The sequence below is a fragment of the Apostichopus japonicus genome, chromosome 16 (genome assembly GCF_037975245.1).
Source record: "Apostichopus japonicus isolate 1M-3 chromosome 16, ASM3797524v1, whole genome shotgun sequence".
Lineage (NCBI taxonomy): Eukaryota > Metazoa > Echinodermata > Holothuroidea > Aspidochirotida > Stichopodidae > Apostichopus > Apostichopus japonicus.
In genome coordinates, this window is record NC_092576.1 from 26756583 (window position 1) to 26774659 (window position 18077).

General features: G+C 39.5%; 1 protein-coding gene and 1 pseudogene across 2 annotated transcripts in view; both read right to left on the bottom strand.

The window, feature by feature from the left end:
- The window catches only part of LOC139982026 (uncharacterized), a 98385-nt gene that overhangs the window by 45672 nt on the left and 34636 nt on the right, over positions 1-18077 (bottom strand). For both annotated transcript variants that reach the window (XM_071994525.1, XM_071994524.1), the window contains exons 4-6: positions 12141-12209; positions 10411-10553; positions 7421-9054 (exon numbers count right to left, since the gene is read on the bottom strand). In XM_071994525.1, the coding sequence (XP_071850626.1) occupies positions 7421-9054; positions 10411-10553; positions 12141-12209 (1846 nt within the window). The remainder of the gene's footprint in view (positions 1-7420; positions 9055-10410; positions 10554-12140; positions 12210-18077) is intronic.
- Positions 4166-4388, bottom strand: LOC139983925 (U2 spliceosomal RNA; annotated as a pseudogene).

The following is an 18077-nucleotide window of genomic DNA, read 5'->3' on the forward strand; positions in this document are numbered from 1 at the left end:
GCAATGATAAAGCTTCTTGCAAGATGACAAGGTTTTCTCTCCAATTTCTGCTTGAACGGTCCGACCAGCTGGAGACAACCTCGCAACACTTGACTGAGTCTCTTCATTGAAACTGTCTACGTTCATCAAATATTGATGATTTCTCCAGATTCTCTATCAATATGTTTACATATCTATATCAGCAAACTCTTCTCCATTAAGTACTATATATGTAAATATATATGCATATATATATATATATATATATATATATATATATATATATATATATATATGTGTTTATAAATATATGTATATGTATTACTGCACACATAGCCTATATCGTAACTACCATCCAATGCATCAAATTCCATTGACAATATGTACATGTCAACTGCACTCTTTTGCAGAGGTTTTCTACTACAAATCCTATTAAATATACAAATATACAAATCAATCAATCAACAAATAATAAAAAAATAATAATAAATAAATGAATAAAAAATATAAAATATAAAAAAATAAAATAGACGGCCGGACAGACAGACAGACGGCCGGACAGAAAGAGAGATAGATTAATCAATCAAAATAATCCAAATTTTACAAGATATTTACACATTTAAAAAAAAAAAAAGCCTGTTCTTTCATGGACGGATCGCAATCGCAACTTTTGTTACAATCTGTTCCTTTTTCTCTTCACGGTGACCTTAAACGGAGCTATTACCCAGTCTACCAAGAGACCATCTATGCTTCTTCAACTAACCCTCCTCTCCACAGATCATTTTTAAAATGTCTAGACTATCTCAAAGCAAACACAAAATTGTCCTGCCTGCCCCTGAACCCTACAACAAAAGTGTAAATTAATGTACTATGTATACGTGTATTAAAGCCTATATAATAGCCCTGAATACAAAATCAAAACATTCCTGATTCCTTTAAACAGCTGCCTGTAAACAAAGTGATCCTCCTCCCCCCCCCCTCCCCCCTGCCATATTCTCATGGTGATGACAGATCTCTGCCGGTAACATCACAGATGGTAATCCTATCATATCATGTCAAAAACATACCATCTGGGAGAACATGTGCTGAGAAGATGACTTCATGCAAAACATTCCAGCAGCTGGCAAGATTTAAAACCACATTCTTGAGTTGATTTTGATATTTTTACATTGCATAACCATGTTCTTCATTTATAGCTACAGAGGCTTGGATCCAAGTGGGGGGGGGGGGGTGGGTGGGTGGGTGTTAGGGTGTACACCCCTATTTCAACCCTGCAATAATTATATATTACAATATTTATTTTATAGACAAAATCTTCAAAAATTAAAATACTAAACAATTTGTGTTTCAGTTTAAAAATATATCAACCTTGATTGTACTGTAGATCCTAAACATCGCAGCACTGTTTTATATTCTTTTAGTTCTAAGTACAAGTTTTGGTACATATTTCATATTTGATATGTCACAGATAATTCAGGGAATAATATATCCAGTACATCGCATCTAAAAATGCTATAGAAAATCAGCAGACTGCTATAAAAGCGCAAAGATGTATAGTAGTTTTTTGCACACAGTAACAATAGCACGTTATATGAGACATAGTGAAGAGCCTCCAAAACCTCTGCACAAAAATTTGAACACCAAAATTGTTTCCCCGTAACTAAGCAACCATTACTAGCAGTTCACTTTTTGCTTTCAATGATCATTGAGTGGATCTTCAGAAAATATCCTTTGTTACGATATAAGGGTTGAAAATCTAAATGCTGCCCTCTATTAGATGGTTACACGAGTAACCAACTAAGATAATGAATACGCTCCTTTATTGGTGACATTCTTTCATCAGGGCAACAACAACTCACATGTATCTATGCTACTATACTGTACTACTGTGCAGTATCTACTAGTACTGTACATATGTAGGTCTTAATGAAATGTAAATGCTGCCCCCTATTATCATTGCACACTATATATATATATATATATATATATATATATATATATATATATATATATATATATACTATGTACTGACTGCACACTGTTCTTTGTAAGTATACTACCATACTCAATATTGTTTAGGATAGATGAAAGGCAGGTTGGATAATTACTAATTTTCCACAAAGTACTAACAATACCACAGTTTTGATTGGATTGGTAACTCTTGTCACTATTGTTAGGATACCACAATGGGTCATTTCCTTTGTTCTTCTCCAAATAATGTATTAAATGTCCTTTCAATACGTAACGATGTAACTGAGATGTAACCGAGAGTGGTTGCCATAGGTAACAACTCTTGTGTTAGTATATGTATATTTATATTTATATATGTCTGCATGAACCAGACTCTGTTGCAAGCCCCTTGTCATATAAGCTTTTAGTGTAATCCCCTCAACCGTTCATCATGTTTTAACTCTATCGTATGAACAACAAATCACTGTAAATTCCTTGAACGTTATTGGTTGAAATAAAGTTAAAGTTGAATAATCGTAGTATCCTAGTATAACTTAATACAGGTTGCTCTCCTGCTTACCCTCAGCTTGTACTTGGGGCAGTTCACAAATGTATATATGTAGCATAGGCACCAAGATGTAAGATAAAACACAAGTATTGTACACATACTCAGAGCCTTATACTCATACAGAGGAGTTGTCTACGTGTACTTACACACTCAGGCTGTTGTACCGAAGTAAAAATCTGAAAATATATACAAATTATACCATACCAAGAGCAAGGAGGGGTAGCTGGTGGACACATTGTAAAATACACTTTCTTTGCAAACATCTCCAATCTGTTTTAATAATTCGTACATGCAGGCTATTTGTAAGCCTGTACTGTTACTCCTAATCTTGTATTGTACTCTATTGTACTGCGGCTCATGGATTTGTACTCATCTCCATGAATATTTACTTGCATTCCATTGTTTTTTGAAGTCTTGTATACAAACTCATTAATACAAGATTGATGTACAAAGTCTTACTTAAGACTCATCTTTTCACTTGTTCTTTTGTAAATTAATCTGCTTTCTTTGTAAAGCGCCTTGAGCAGTGACTGATGTCTACTGATTTGGCGCTATATAAGTCTCATTTATTATTATTATTACTTACAGCATTGTACACCGACTAGTACAACATCTTACATTTCTTTTCCACACATAGCAAACTCCATATAATACATGCAATTTGACACATGTATGCCTCACAACAAAGCCAATCCATTAGTCTTCACACATTTCACCGGTCGGCAGAAACCTACCCGTGTTTTTGGCCAGACGATGGGAAAAGTGCAGCTAGGTATTAAAACTGATCCAGAGCAAGTCTCCTTAACACAGGTCTGTATTCCTAAAAGTCACTCAGGGGTACCATTTAAATGTTGCTAGAGAATAATCAATGAATGTTTTAAGTTATAGGTCAGCAATACCGCATCAATAAGTTTTAGAATGCTTAAATTTGCTGGCAGTAATTTCCCTGGAGGTGTGTTTTTCTGCTACATCACTCCCCAGACCCACGAGCAACATTAAATTAACCGGTTTTAAACATCGAATTGCAAGCAACTGCCTTGACTGTAACAAATGCAAGTTGTCATTAGAACATCAGTGACCAGTATTGGACTTTCTAGCATATTTTAAGTACAATAAATGTGTTGATGAAAAATCACCCTTTTATGACTGATTTAGCAATCTTCCACGATTATCCTCAAGCTATTTTTTTTTAAGAGGAGGATGAGAGAGGAGGGGAGGAGGGGGAGGAGGAGGAGGAGGAGGAGGAAGAGGAGGAGGAGGAGGAGGAGGAGGAGGAGGAGGAGGAGGAGGAGGAGGAGGAGGAGGAGGAGGAGGAGGAGGAGGAGGAGGAGGAGGAGGAGGAGGAGGAGGAGGAGGAGGAGGAGGAGGAGGAGGAGGAGGAGGAGGAGGAGGAGGAGGAGAGGATGTCATTACCACAGACATCAAGTCTTACAATATCTTCTATGTTGCTGACAGAATTAAAAATAAACTGCTTATCCACTAGAGAGCCTGTGTAAGAGAATGTGTAAAAGTAAGTTGGCCTGACGTTTCGATCCTAGCAGGATCTTCTTTAGAGGCTAAAAGATTTATAATTATTGGCTTAAAATTTTAAATTGTTGGCTTTAATATGTACGATGAATACGAGCAGGAAACACAACAGGTTTAAGGCTTACTGTACTGTAAGTGGTTTCCATATGCTATGAATAACAAAGAAATGGTACTTTTTAAGAAAAAGTCACCCAGGAAAGAACCTGGGCACTAAACCAAACTACCAAACAACTAATCCACTCTCAGCCCCAGTCCCCTTGCATCAGGACTGTGACTGTGTGATCATCGTCGAGTGTGCATAACCATTCCCCTCGAAAGGGAACAGATACTACACATGATCTTAGCCAAAAGGCCGAGAATCAAGAAGAAATGGTCTTCAATACACAGTGTGTATTGAGCAGGAAACAAGACTGTTTTAAGACTAAATTTGCTTCAATGATTAACAGAGGAAGCACCAACTCACAATATATATCTCTTCTACAGTTCTTGATGAGTTGCTTAGTGTTGCTATGACGATAAAACCACATTCTCCATAGTTAGTTTATTGAGATGGGAGGGAAAAAAAAAACCTTTTCAAGTGTTCTCTCCAGTCTAGACAGCCAATATCAAGAGGAAGCTATACTATGCAGGATATACACTGGTAATTAACAAATGCACTGTGACAAAAGGACGCTTAGGAATAAGTAACTCGTACTTTATTAAACCTCAAGGAGGAAATTGCGTATTTGTGGACTAAGTCACAGGGTAAAATATGAGTATGAAAAAAGATACAGATGAAATAATCCAAGATATAAAAAAAAAAATAATACATTACATTGTGGAGCCTAAGGCGCAAGTCTCGTTCAGAACCAAACCTTTCTTTCTCCTTATACAAGTTGTTAAATATTTCCCAGTCAGTTTTTTTTTTTTGATTTGTTAACTTTTCTATATACCTGTGTTTTATACTGAACTGGGTAACGTTGTGGTCAAGTGGTTAAGGCAGTGGACTTGTGATCTAAGGATTGCAGGTTCAAGTCCTGGCCAGATTATTGTGTTGTGTCCTTGGGCAAGGCACTTTATCTCCATTTGCCTCTCTTCACCCAGGTGTATGAATGGGGACTTGTGAGGTAACTTGTAAATATAAGTTGTGTGCGCTGGCTTGTGGCTGCACCCTATGGGAAGTCCCCCCAGGGGACACGTGAATGTGGTGCACTGTGGTGTCCCAGGAGCGACTGATTGAATTGTGCACACTTTGGTGTGTGGGTGTGACAAGTTACCAATGACCAGGGGTTAAGTTGTAAAGTTGTGTGAGGAGGCATTAGCCTCATACAAGACTGTAAACCTTCAACTTTAACTTTTTTTTAACTTAAACTGTTCTTTGTTGCAATCCTGTAGTCTGCATAAGAATGACATTGTATCTCAACTTTACAATACTGAATAGTAGCTTTGTGCGGAATCCCAGTAGTCCCGATCCTAGTATTGTCTAATCCTGATCACAGTGCAATGTGTTAATACTACCGAGAGTGGGAAAACAACCGGTTATTACATTCGTTTCGGTATCATTCCCGGGAATCCCGGACATAATAAAAATATCTACGTGTTACTAATTGAAATAAAGTAAAGAAAACACATTTATTTCTGGTGTCTGTGTTCTTAGTTTGAATAACATACTGATCGATTTACGTACTGGCCTAGACCTTTATTAACGAATCAACTTTTTACGTAGTAATTTGGGAAGTAGGCTACACCAAATATCTAACGTTACTTGGGCTCAGCATGTTGCGGGACCTCAAATTTATTCGGAAATTTTCGTTATTTATTCTTTCTTCAAACGATGTTAAGTGAAGGTTCCCATGTATTTCACCTCATTTTTGATATAATAATTAGAATGGTTGAATAAATTTTGAGCCAAAACCGCAGGGAGTAACTTAAAATTCATCTTCACCCGGGACTGTATATTATTACAGCCTAGGTTATGGTACTGGTACACACAGTGCAGTACGGTACTGAAGATTTGATGCTATAATGGAATGCGTTCGTTTATTATTGCGGAGGGTTCCACGATGTCATTAATAGTTATCTTTGGCTACTTTTTAATATTTACAACTTTTTGTAAGAAAGATGGATATTTTATTGAAAGTATATTTTCTGGAGAAAGTACTATTCTCATGTATGAAGTTTATAATCCCGTATTTACATAGCCCCTATATGTTACATTCTTCTTGTCTGAAGTCCCATACATGTGGTGACTTGTTGATAGTTGAAAACTTGTTAAATTGTGAACTTTTGAACTTGAAGGGTTGCCATATTCCAATATCATGGATTAGTGGGGAATCCCCACTTTCTGTTTGTGTCCGGATTACTGGTTTTATGCACGTGCAAACATGTTAATCTAATATCTTACGTCAAGCATGAATGAAGGATGGTGTGGGTTGCTTTTTCCAAGGTTTGTGCTTTTCCTTTTTGTAAGTGTATGTTAACAAATAAAGCCCTAATATAGTGTGTTATTTTGGATGTTTTTTTTTATAAACATGCATGTAAGAGTATGTACATAGCCTAGGCTATGCATATTGAATGTATGACATTGACAGTCTCGTAACTAAGTGCTTTGAACCACAGATGAAATGTTGAGGACATTCCCGGTAGTAGTTACGATACCGGGATTCATGTTGCAACACTACCGGTTGTGTAAAATTTGCACTACCGCATAATGCTACTGCAGAGAGTAGAGCTAGACTCATTATTATGCAAATCATGGGTATTATGACAGTCTGTTTGGTTGTTGCTATGCAACATATAGTTGCATGTGATGTATGCATGCACGTGATCCAAGAAGCACAGAAATCTACAAAATATTCCCCAACAGTATGCAAATACCACCTGTACTGTTGGGACTGGTTGTTGCTAGGCAGCAAGAACACATATACACTGCAATATATATATATCCTAATCTACTACAGTGTTAAAGCACATTTTTGGCACAGGTTTTAAATGAAGGAGTTAGAAATGGTTGTATTAATCAAAAGGCTTATATTTCATTATCATTAAAGTATATTAACTTTTCTCTTATCCAGTTTACAGGTTGCAACAAAACACAAAGACCTGGTGCACAATATGTTCATCATTATGCAAATTCCACCTGCACTGTTGCTATGTGAGTATGGTTGTTCCTGGGCAATAAATACATGCAATCATGCAATATACATGTATATATGTAATTCTGCAGGGTGCAGTTTGTGGTTAGTTCTTAAATTTAGAATTAATAAGAAGTTCTGAAGCTTACATTATTATTTACAAGCTTCCGTTTTATACATCAGAGCTACCAAATCTTAATGCTTTTATCTTTTTGTAGGTTACACATTTCAGATTGTATCTTGTTCTACAATTTTAGAAGGCAAGACTTGTAATGTGACTTACCTTCGGTATCAAAGCTGTGATTGAGCAGAGCTTCTATCTCGGAGGCCGGTTCGTTATCAGACAGTTCCACCACGGTCTTCTCATCTTGGCTGCCGTTGCTGATCGTCTTCTGTTCCGAGTTCAGTCTCTGAGATCTATTGATGTGGAGAGGCAGGGTGGGGCTGCCGGACCTCTCTGCATCCCTCTTGTCCATCTCCCGCAGTTTCTGCAGTTGCTCCTTCTCCTTCTCCTTCTGGTGGATGAAGTCCGTGTTCATGTAGATGGTACTCCTGACGACCTCCTGACCCACCGCCGCCCCAAGGACGCCGGCGGACGCCTCGTGCTCCGGCGACAAGCTGGCATTGGCGATGGCGTGGACGTTGGCGGCCACGTAGCCCATCCCGGCCCCGCTCTCCAGACTGGCGTTCCTCAGGTCGCTGTTGAAGCTGACGTCGTCTGACGACTGCGACACGTGGGAGTGGGAGTCGGACGTGACGGGACGGGTGGAGGAGTCCGAGTGTTGGGAAGAGAGAGACTGCTGCGAGTTGTAGGAGACCTGCGAGGACTGCGAGAGCTGGCTGTCCGAGTGCTTGTGAGGGGCGTGGCGGCTGGCTCGCATGTCTGGTGGCGGTGGTGCAGCAGCTATGTTGGTGACAGCGTAGGGGACCAGCATGGGTTGGGCCGACTGGTAGGATTCTTGACTTGAGAGAGAGTCGGGAGTTGTCGTCCTCTGGCTTGATCTGCCGTGGTAAGACATCGACTGAACTAACGGCGGATGCTCCCCCTGCCTGATCCGTAAATGGTGGTTCTGGTCCCCGGGCTGCTGCACCACTATATTACTGGGATGGTGGCTGCCGGGGTAGAACTGGTTGAACTGCTCACCCGAATGCGAATGGACTAACCCGCTCCCGCTACTCGTGTTGGAGGGCGGCGCAGGGTACCCAGCAGGGGGTACTCCTTGCAGCGGTAGCATGCCCCCCTGTACTGGTGGCGCCGATTGCTGTGTTTGGTGCTGCCTGATGGCAGCTCGGACACCCATTTTAGGCATTTTCTTTTTAACTTTGGGCGAAGTTACTTGTCTGCCTGTCTGAGTCCTAGTGGGTGATTTTTCATTGTTTTCTCTCATCTTCTGCCCCATGGGCTTACCGTGCCCTCCAGCGGAGGCCTCCACGGGGGGTACCCTGGGGTGCGTCCCGAAGCCCTCCCTCGAATGATGTGAACCCTGCGAACTTCTACTCACCGACCTCTCGATGGCTAAAGACTCTTGAGAGTAGTCAGAGCTCTGTGACACGTTACTGGCAGTGCTCTCTATGTAGGTGTCCTGACCACCTGCATCTCTCTTAGAGAGGGCGGCAGACTCATGCTGCTGCTGCTGTGTGATCATCTGTTGCTGAATGGGGTTGTTCTCGTTGAGTTTACGCACCTTGGGGTCCGGAACCGCTCCGCCGAGGTATTCCATGGGCGCACTCTCTGAGCGGGATCGACCGTGAAAGCTCTGGTTTTGCATCTGCGAATACGACCTTTGACCCATGTCTATGGGCTGTAGAGGGGCCCGCTGCATTCTGGGCGAGTTGAAGGCTGCCGTGGATCTAGCTGGTAGCTGGTGAATACTTCTGCCGTGTTGAATACTGGGTACTGTTTCATGCAGCTGTTGCCTGGAGAATATGAGACGGGGGTAAAAAAGACAAAATGGTTTGTAATTGGTGAGCTTGCAAGCATTTAAATAGCTACCCTGATAGTACCTTGTACAACAATGAAACAATTTCAACTACAAAGCCTTATATTCCAAGCAATCCTGTCATCTGTCTATTTCAGAAATTTTATGCAGTTTGTGTTTAGATTACAATGTAATTATGACATCTAATCAACCAAGCCTCTCCAAGGTTCATTCATTATCTAACAACTTCTCAACGTATTCATTAATGATGAGACCTCATCACGAATCACTCATGTGTTAATTTTCTTCATGAGTCGCACCAGTGGTCAAACCTCTCGAGGAATCCTACATGAGCAAATCCTTTCACAAGACACACATGAACAAACCTCCTCCTACAACACCTGTGATGATTAAAACTTTCTGTGAACCACTCATAACCAAACCTCTCCAAAATCTGTATGTGTTTTCAACCCATTCCATATATATATAACCCATGATCAAACCTCTGCATGAAGCACTCATGATCAAACCTTTAACTAAAGTCCAGCTTTCAACCCTATCAATATAACCCATGACCAAACCTCTACATGAAACACTCATCATAAAACCTTTAACTAAAACTCCAGCTTTCAACCCTTACCATATAACACATGACCAAACCTCTGCATGAAACACTCATGAACAAATCTTTCCCTAAACTCCAGCTTTCAACCCTTACCATATAACACATGATCAAACCTCTGCATGAAGCACTCATGATCAAACCTTTAACTAAAGTCCAGCTTTCAACCCCTATCAATATAACCCATGACCAAACCTCTACATGAAACACTCATGAACAAACCTTTCCCTAAACTCCAGCTTTCAACCCTATCAATATAACCCATGACCAAACCTCTACATGAAACACTCATCATAAAACCTTTAACTAAAACTCCAGCTTTCAACCCTTACCATATAACACATGACCAAACCTCTGCATGAAACACTCAAAAACAAATCTTTCCCTAAACTCCAGCTTTCAACCCTTACCATATAACACATGATCAAACCTCTGCATGACACACTCATGACCAAACCTTTAACTAAACTCCAGCTCTCAACCCTTTCCATATGACCCATGACCAGACCTCTGCATGAAACACTCATGACCAAACCTTTGCATGAAACACTCAAGGTCAAACCTTTCCCTAAACTCCAGCTATCAACCCTTACCATACAATCCATGATCAACCCTCTTCATGAAACACTTATGATCTAATATAACCATCCAGCAGACATGATCACATCTCTCTACCTACTAATATCTTAAGTGTTTGCTTCACAGTACTTAATGAATATTCATGAGCCTTACCTATCCAGTTGCTCAGAACTCCTCCTTCGATGTTGGCGTCCATCTGTCGTCCCTCTGCTCGGGGAGCTCATGTCATCTGACGACGGATGGTTGTGATGGTGTCGATGATGATGGTGGTGCTTATGGTGGTGTCGATGTCGGTGCTGTAAAGACAGTTAACCAAACGAGAGTCAGTAGTAGGAACCTTTCTCTCATCAACAGAAAGTTTGACTGAGATTTGGAAGTCTCAGGCTGAACGTGTCTACACGTTTTGTTAAGAGTAGAAATCAAAATGCAACCAACATCATTAAACTATTTCAATAGAGATACCTGTAAGGGATAACCTCCTCAAACAGCTTAAAGTAAAGTTTTCCAGATATCTTGGGTTTTTATTTCATATTTAAGACTAAAAACATGAGCATATCATAGAAACATAATGCAACAGAGCCACCAGTGTCTGTTAGGTTTCATTGCTTCTGTAGAAAGTAAAATAACGTCTGAAAACTGCATTTAATTATAAACTACTGGGTTAAAGACAACTAGCAACATTTGACTAATTATATTAAAAGCTTGCCAACTATTTATATCCAATTCACAATGTGCAATGAACGATGAAACAGTCTTGCCTCTGTAGACTGGGGTGAGGACTTCTTTGTAGACCATTAGAGCATACGGATATATATATATTTTGTTAAAGTAACGCACGGACTGTGTTGTCTATATTATATAATTTTATTAAATTTATAGTTTCCAAGTGTGACTGCCAGTGGCAGCTCCGCGATATTAACTTTAATTTAACTCTGTCTACACTTCTTTAGCATCTATCTTCTGACACATGTAGAATGTGAATTGTTGGTGATAACCAAAAATCGCTCAAGAATGATAAAAACCTGGAACGACTGATTTGACAATGACCAAGAAACCCCCTCCCCTCCACACCCCCCCCCCTTTTACATCTGTATTCAAAGCAATGTCCTGATACTCCAGATTATATTTATTAGAAGTTTATATTATTATTGTATTATTTTAATTTCACAAGTATAGCATCCAATGACATTCTCTAGGCTTTAACTATTAGCTATGTGGATATCGTCTGTCTTTTAACTTCACTGTATAAGTCTGCCCAGGTTTACAAAAAAAAAAAAAAAAAAAAAATGAAGAGGGTAAACATTAAATGTGGAGATTCCTTGGCAATAGCCTGCCAAACTTATGGGACCGGATGAGATATAAATGCTATCATGTTGCTAATCGTAATATGAGTAAACTTGTTCAACAGCTGATGTGACAGATAGCCTGTTTCTGTGAAAAAAATAGACTTGACATTGTGAACAGCCAACTTATGAATGTGAAAAATAGACTTGACATTGTGAACAGCCAACTTATGAATGTGAAAAATAGACTTGACATTGTGAACAGCCAACTTATGAATGTGAAAAATAGACTTGACATTGTGAAAAGCCAAATTATGATTGTGAAAACAAAATTGACATTGTGAAAAGCCAAATTATGATTGTGAAAACAAAATTGACATTGTGAATAATCAGCTCATTGCTATTCAACACTGTTTACATATCTCTCTATAACACTGTTAACATATATCTCTATAACACTGTTTTACATATATCTCTATAACACTGTTTACATATATCTCTATAACAGTTTTACATATATCTCTATAACACTGTTTACATATATCTCTATAACACTGTTTACATATATCTCTATAACACTATTTATATATATATACTCACTCCTTGACTCTGTCTCAGCTTGGATGCTTCAGAATCATCCGACCTGGCCTCTGTGTTTAACTTCAAAGTCTGAAAGAGAGAGAGAAAAAGAAAGAGGAAATATAAGAACAAAACATGACTAAGCTGTCATATCAATAGGTTAATGACTACAGTAATTAATTCAAATTGTATACAGGACAACATCATTTAACACTTGAAATATTAATCTTTTGCTACAATGTAGCTAACACTTGAAGGATGGATATTTGAAGGAGAGGCAGGGCATGGGGCAGAGGGAGGGAGTTGAGAGAGGTGTGGAAGAGGTGTAGAACAGATATATTAGTTGGAATTAGTAACAAGAATTGGCTGTTTTACTGGTCTGGACAATTGTCATTGTCTTTAACATTGGTTTTAATAAGTACACTGGAAGAGGAATCAGATGTCGTCAAGCATTCACCGATCTCTGTTACAACTAAAACAACTCCCTGAAGGATGGGAGGGTGGGGGAGGGTGGGAGGGAGGGAGGGGTGGAAGGAGTATATAGAATAGGCCAGAAGATTGGGAACTCTGTGAAATATGAAGAAAATGAAAATTCCTCCAATCTCGATGCTACTCGATGCTAAGGAGTGTTAGCTCAGTGGTTAACGTCGGTGCGAGTCACTCCAAGATTAATGTGTGTCGTCCAGTTACAAAGTTGTTGACAATTGACAATTCATAATCATGGACGTTAAATATGAATCTAAGAGACTGACTTCGGTCAGCTTGCGCCTTTGATAAGCCAATGATGGTTTCTTCACGAGTTCCTGCTTGCAGGAGGATCTAAAATATATACATACATACATACATACATACATACATACTCCTTCACTAAAAAACAAATAATAACTTGGAAGGGAAAACTGACGAACTAATATATTCACGTCAGTGACTGGACCTCGGATTACTTTCCCACAACCGGATGAGAGACCGACTACTTCCAGACCACTGAACGACACTTAACAAGTCGATCTTGAAATCGTAACAGTGCTCAGCAGTAGCCATCCCTAGCAGGCTACATGTCATCTCTATGAAGAATTAACCTGTCACCATCTACTGAAGGAAGTATTTGATTGCATATCTGTTATGTCATACACTTATAGTGTCGTGAACCCTCATGTATATTTAATATACTGTATTCAGATGTATGTAAATACCCTCATGTATATTTAATATATGCAGATGTATGTAAATACTCTGTTAACTTATCCCTTACATGATTTCCAGGAATTCAACATATATAGAGTGTGATTGGCTGCTGCTGTCTTTTGACAGAAACATTAACTTATGATTGGAGGAAAGTATCATGTCTTTTGCCTCGTGTATGACAGTTTTGTAAGCCACTTCAGTCTCACTGGATACCTCTACTGTGTGTGAAAGGCACATTAAACATATCATTACCACTAATTATATAGGTTTCAACATATTTAGTCTAACCAACCCTGCAAATAAACATAACAAAATCATTATATATCTCTGTTGGACTGGTAATTTTACGTATTCGTGTCGTCCCTGCCACGCGACCATCGAAATCTGCCTTATCTGTAACGGGACGGACGCGACAATACGTTATATGCGAAACATAAACACACATGATACCACTTGCTCTTTCACACACTGTCGGTTAGAAGAAACACTGAATTTGACATGAAACTGTCAAAAAACCCAAAACTTCTCTCACTGCTCTACATACTGAGTAATAATCATATTTAAAATAATATTTGCTTTTTATATAGCGCTTTATACCAGTGATAGGTCTCGAAGTCTCAAAGCGCTTTACAGACGTTATATTACCCCCGGTCAACGATAACCTGTCCCACAGACAATCCCTCCAGTCGGCAGCAGTTATATACTGCGCCCAATGACAAGTTACCTCACAGGTACCCATTTAAACCCTGGGTGGAGAGAGGCAAGTGAGATGAAAGCATCTTGCCCAAGGACACAACGTAATGAACTAGGCAGGAATCGAACCGGCAATCCTTGGATCACGAGTCCGACGCCTTAGCCTATTGGCCACCACGCTCTCAAGTCTGTTGCTCTGCTTATGGACTCACCCACAGTGACTTCCATTCCCTATGGAGGTCTGTATTAGTGTTGCTCACAGCAGGCATCGTGAAGTAACGGTGAAGATCTTTTTTGGGGGATGTTCTCACTTTTGTCAGGATCAATTCACTTGTGCTTTATAGAATCATAAGATGAACTGCAAGGTTGTTTACTCAGTGATTCTGCTATACATATATACTTAAGTACTCTCACAGAGATGCATGTTGGACATTCTGACAAGCAGTCATTCCCATACCATGGAATACCATTAACGAAAGGTTGGATACACAATCATCCTGAATTCTCGACAGCTTTATAAAAGACACATCTCGACACGTTTGGTGGTAGAACGAGGAGGTGAGAGGTCACCAAACGGAGGTCAGTGTCAAAAGGTCACCCAGGTCACTCTTGACAGCTAGAGTGTGCAAATAGTTGTCAAGAGACAGATAAGTGATAAAGCTAAATGAATTCACAAATCCAGAAGACATATCTCAATTTGTCATTCTTTTCAGAGTACGATTCCTTCTACAAAGTTCCAATGGGGCAGCGATTTGAATCAAGTCAATCCGATGATATGATATAATATGTGGGATATGTAATTCCAATCCGTATGATTAATGTAGAAACATATCTGATTCACAGCAGGCATACCTAAACAATGAACAATGGTTCTTTTGCACTTATGTAGGACAAACAAAGAGCTATTGTTTGATTTCTCAGGATCCACCACAAACTGGAAGATTACACATAAAGTATTACATGTAATCACTGTATATAACACTTGTCCATCACAACACAGCCTTGAAGGGAAATTTGGTCATCATCTCTGACAACCTGATGATCCAGTTCAAAATTCGTCCGGTGGTGAATTAAAAAAAATTGCGGTTACAAATTGATTCGTCAGGCACGTTTGTTAAAATTGCAAAGCGTCCATTCACCGGAAATAAAACATTATAACACGATATGACCAAACAACACACAGAAGAGAAGGACAGAACAGATCATCGAAAGGAGATAAAAAAAATAATTCTGCTCCCGTCAAATATCCATAACAAAAGAGAAAAGTTTAAAAGTGTGCTCCTAAGAGAAACTCCCCGACAGAACAAAAGAAAAGAGAGAGCGCATCCCAAATGACAAAATTCACGTGCCGCTGAGCGATAAACGTCTACATACAGGTAATGACGTAGAAATGTCACCGTACACACTGCACTGTTACCTACACGGCCATACACAGACGTACAATATACAAGGTAACTCTATAGCACCCCATAGCAAAACAATCCTCAAAAATATGACCAAAAGAATTCTCCAACAACGACAGGTTTACACCTGATAATTTTGTATTGTTCAGAGAGATTTGCTGGTAGGGGATCCTGTATAACACCGGTACACCCCGCAGCAGTTTCTGAGCCAGGCAGTCATATGAGACCATCTCAAAGCAGAATTTAGAAAAAAAAAAAAGTGGAGTTCTTTGTTCGCTGTACCTTGGAGTGATGACCATACCTGATCGCCAGGCTGGTTACCAATGACGACAGACATACCAGCAAAAATTAAGATCAAAATATTTGATATTTGTGTATAATAATATATTATAAACTGTGTAGGGGAGAATGGAATTTATGCTTGATTTTTCAAGGAATATTCTGTAAATTAGACTTTAGAAAGAGGGCTATATAATTTGTCATGATGTGCCAAATGGGAATGTTGCCATGCCAACCTTTATGACTTTAGGAAGAAGGCATGGTGTAATGAAGCTTGTTATTTTGGAGGATATTTGAAGAGTAGGACCATGGTAACATCGGTAAACCCATTCATTGGCATTCCCATTACCTTGGATACTGACTCATTTTAAAAAACAAACAAAAAAAACCTCAAACCTCACAAAAACAGAAAAACTTGTAATTTTTTTTTATAGCCAAACACAGCCAATTGAACATGGACCTGCATTCTCCAATTACATGGCAACTGTCTCTCTTCATTTACTCAATTCCTCTCGCTTAAACTTCGCTTTACACCGGTCTTCGTGTCATACTTTCGTAGCCAATCGAACCTTTATGAAATCTACGACGAAATTGCCTAATTCTTCCAATTAATTGAAAGACTCAGTTTTTCTCTGATTTTCCGGCGGGCACGGAACTAGAGACCGTGCGCGTGATGAAACCGTCGCCCGAACGGGGATCTCGTTAAACGATTCTGACAATCTCTACAGATGACTTCATCATTATTAACCGGAAAAGCTTGCTAGCTTCAACCTCATTAGACTTGACACACACCAGTCGGCAGATTTCAAGACGATTAAACCTTCGTCGATACGTCCTCAATACGGAATGCCGATCATGCCGAAAAATCAAACCTTTTTCGTGTTGACAGAGCCCACGGATAAATGGCTAAGAGCAATCGACGGTTCGGTTCTTTTTTTCTTTTATTAATTCCTTCTTTCTCTTTCAGCTCCGATGGACAAACCTCAGGTCCAGAAGGACCAATCGTTAATGGAAGAGCAAACTTCTCGTTGCTATGGGAAAAACAGTGATTGGTTGTATGTTGTCTGCCAGGGTGAGAGCTCAGTATAGTATGAAGGCCATCAATTAGGCAGTGAAGATGACAATTAACTGGATTTGGAGGAGTGGTTTTGAGAAAATCAAAATTTGACACAGTTAACATCTAAAGGAAGTAATAATAATAAATTACATTTATATAGCGCTTAATACAGCTTTTCAATGTGCTTGACAAAGTAGGAAAGAGACAAAGGAAACCAAGGGAAAGAAAAGAAACTAGGAATCAAACAGAAATGTTTGAAGTTGTCTCATATTAACAGTGCTGACTTTACATGGTAGGTCTTTGAATGTAGGTGAACAATGAACAGGATACTACAAGACGTACACTATCCTACTGAGGCAGTATACTGTTAAACCATACATGTAGGATTCTGAGTTACCTGCACCGTTAAACCATACATGTAGGCTTCTGAGTTACCTGCACCCTTAAACTATACATGTAGGCTTCTGAGTTACCTGCACCATTGAACCATACATGTAGGCTTCTGAGTTACCTGCACCTTTAAACGATACATGTAGGCTTCTGAGTTACCTGCATTCTGTCTTTCCATTGGTCACCAGAAATAAGCCAAATAGGTCAGAATCAGTCATGTATGAAATCACTAGGTGGAGGATATTTCAAGAGTAGGGCGATGGGAGAGTGGGCTAAGGGGGAGGGGTAAAGGGGGAGGGGGTAAAGAGAGGTGGTAGTCCAGGAAAGGCCATCGATAGCAGAAGGCCCGGTGTCAAATGGATTTAGACGGCTTTTTAGTGGAAAGACGATGAAGGATATTGTAGGACACAGATAAGAGAGGGATGAGGTAGTTGAACCAAAGTGCTGTGTCCATTTGTGTAGGTGGGAGGGGGGGCAAGGGGGTGGGAGACAAGTAGCTAATGCACACAACAAAATGTGACATCAAACTTTCAAGTTCAAATGTTGAGTAAATTAACTGACACAGTTGCGAAACCAAGCAAGTAAAATATAAAGTTGCTGGAGATGATTCATTGCTGACACAACTAGCTGTCACGACTGGAGAATTATTTACAGGTTGTCAGAACTACCGTAAGAAGTAAATGAGTCTATTGACCTGTCAGCTAGAGTAGCTTCCAATTTACAGAACAAACAACGCTGCTGATATATGCCTTTAATATAATTGTCAACAAACGCCGAGCACTTTCGTCGTCAAATGTGTAAAGTAGGAGTTATAAATGAGGTAATGTAGATTGCAATCAGACAACGTTTGACTCTTGGGGGACTTGGCAAAGTTTATTCAAGAAACTTATTTATAATACAGCTGGGTATATTATATGTGCTCACAAAGTGTGTATATCTGTTTATAACATC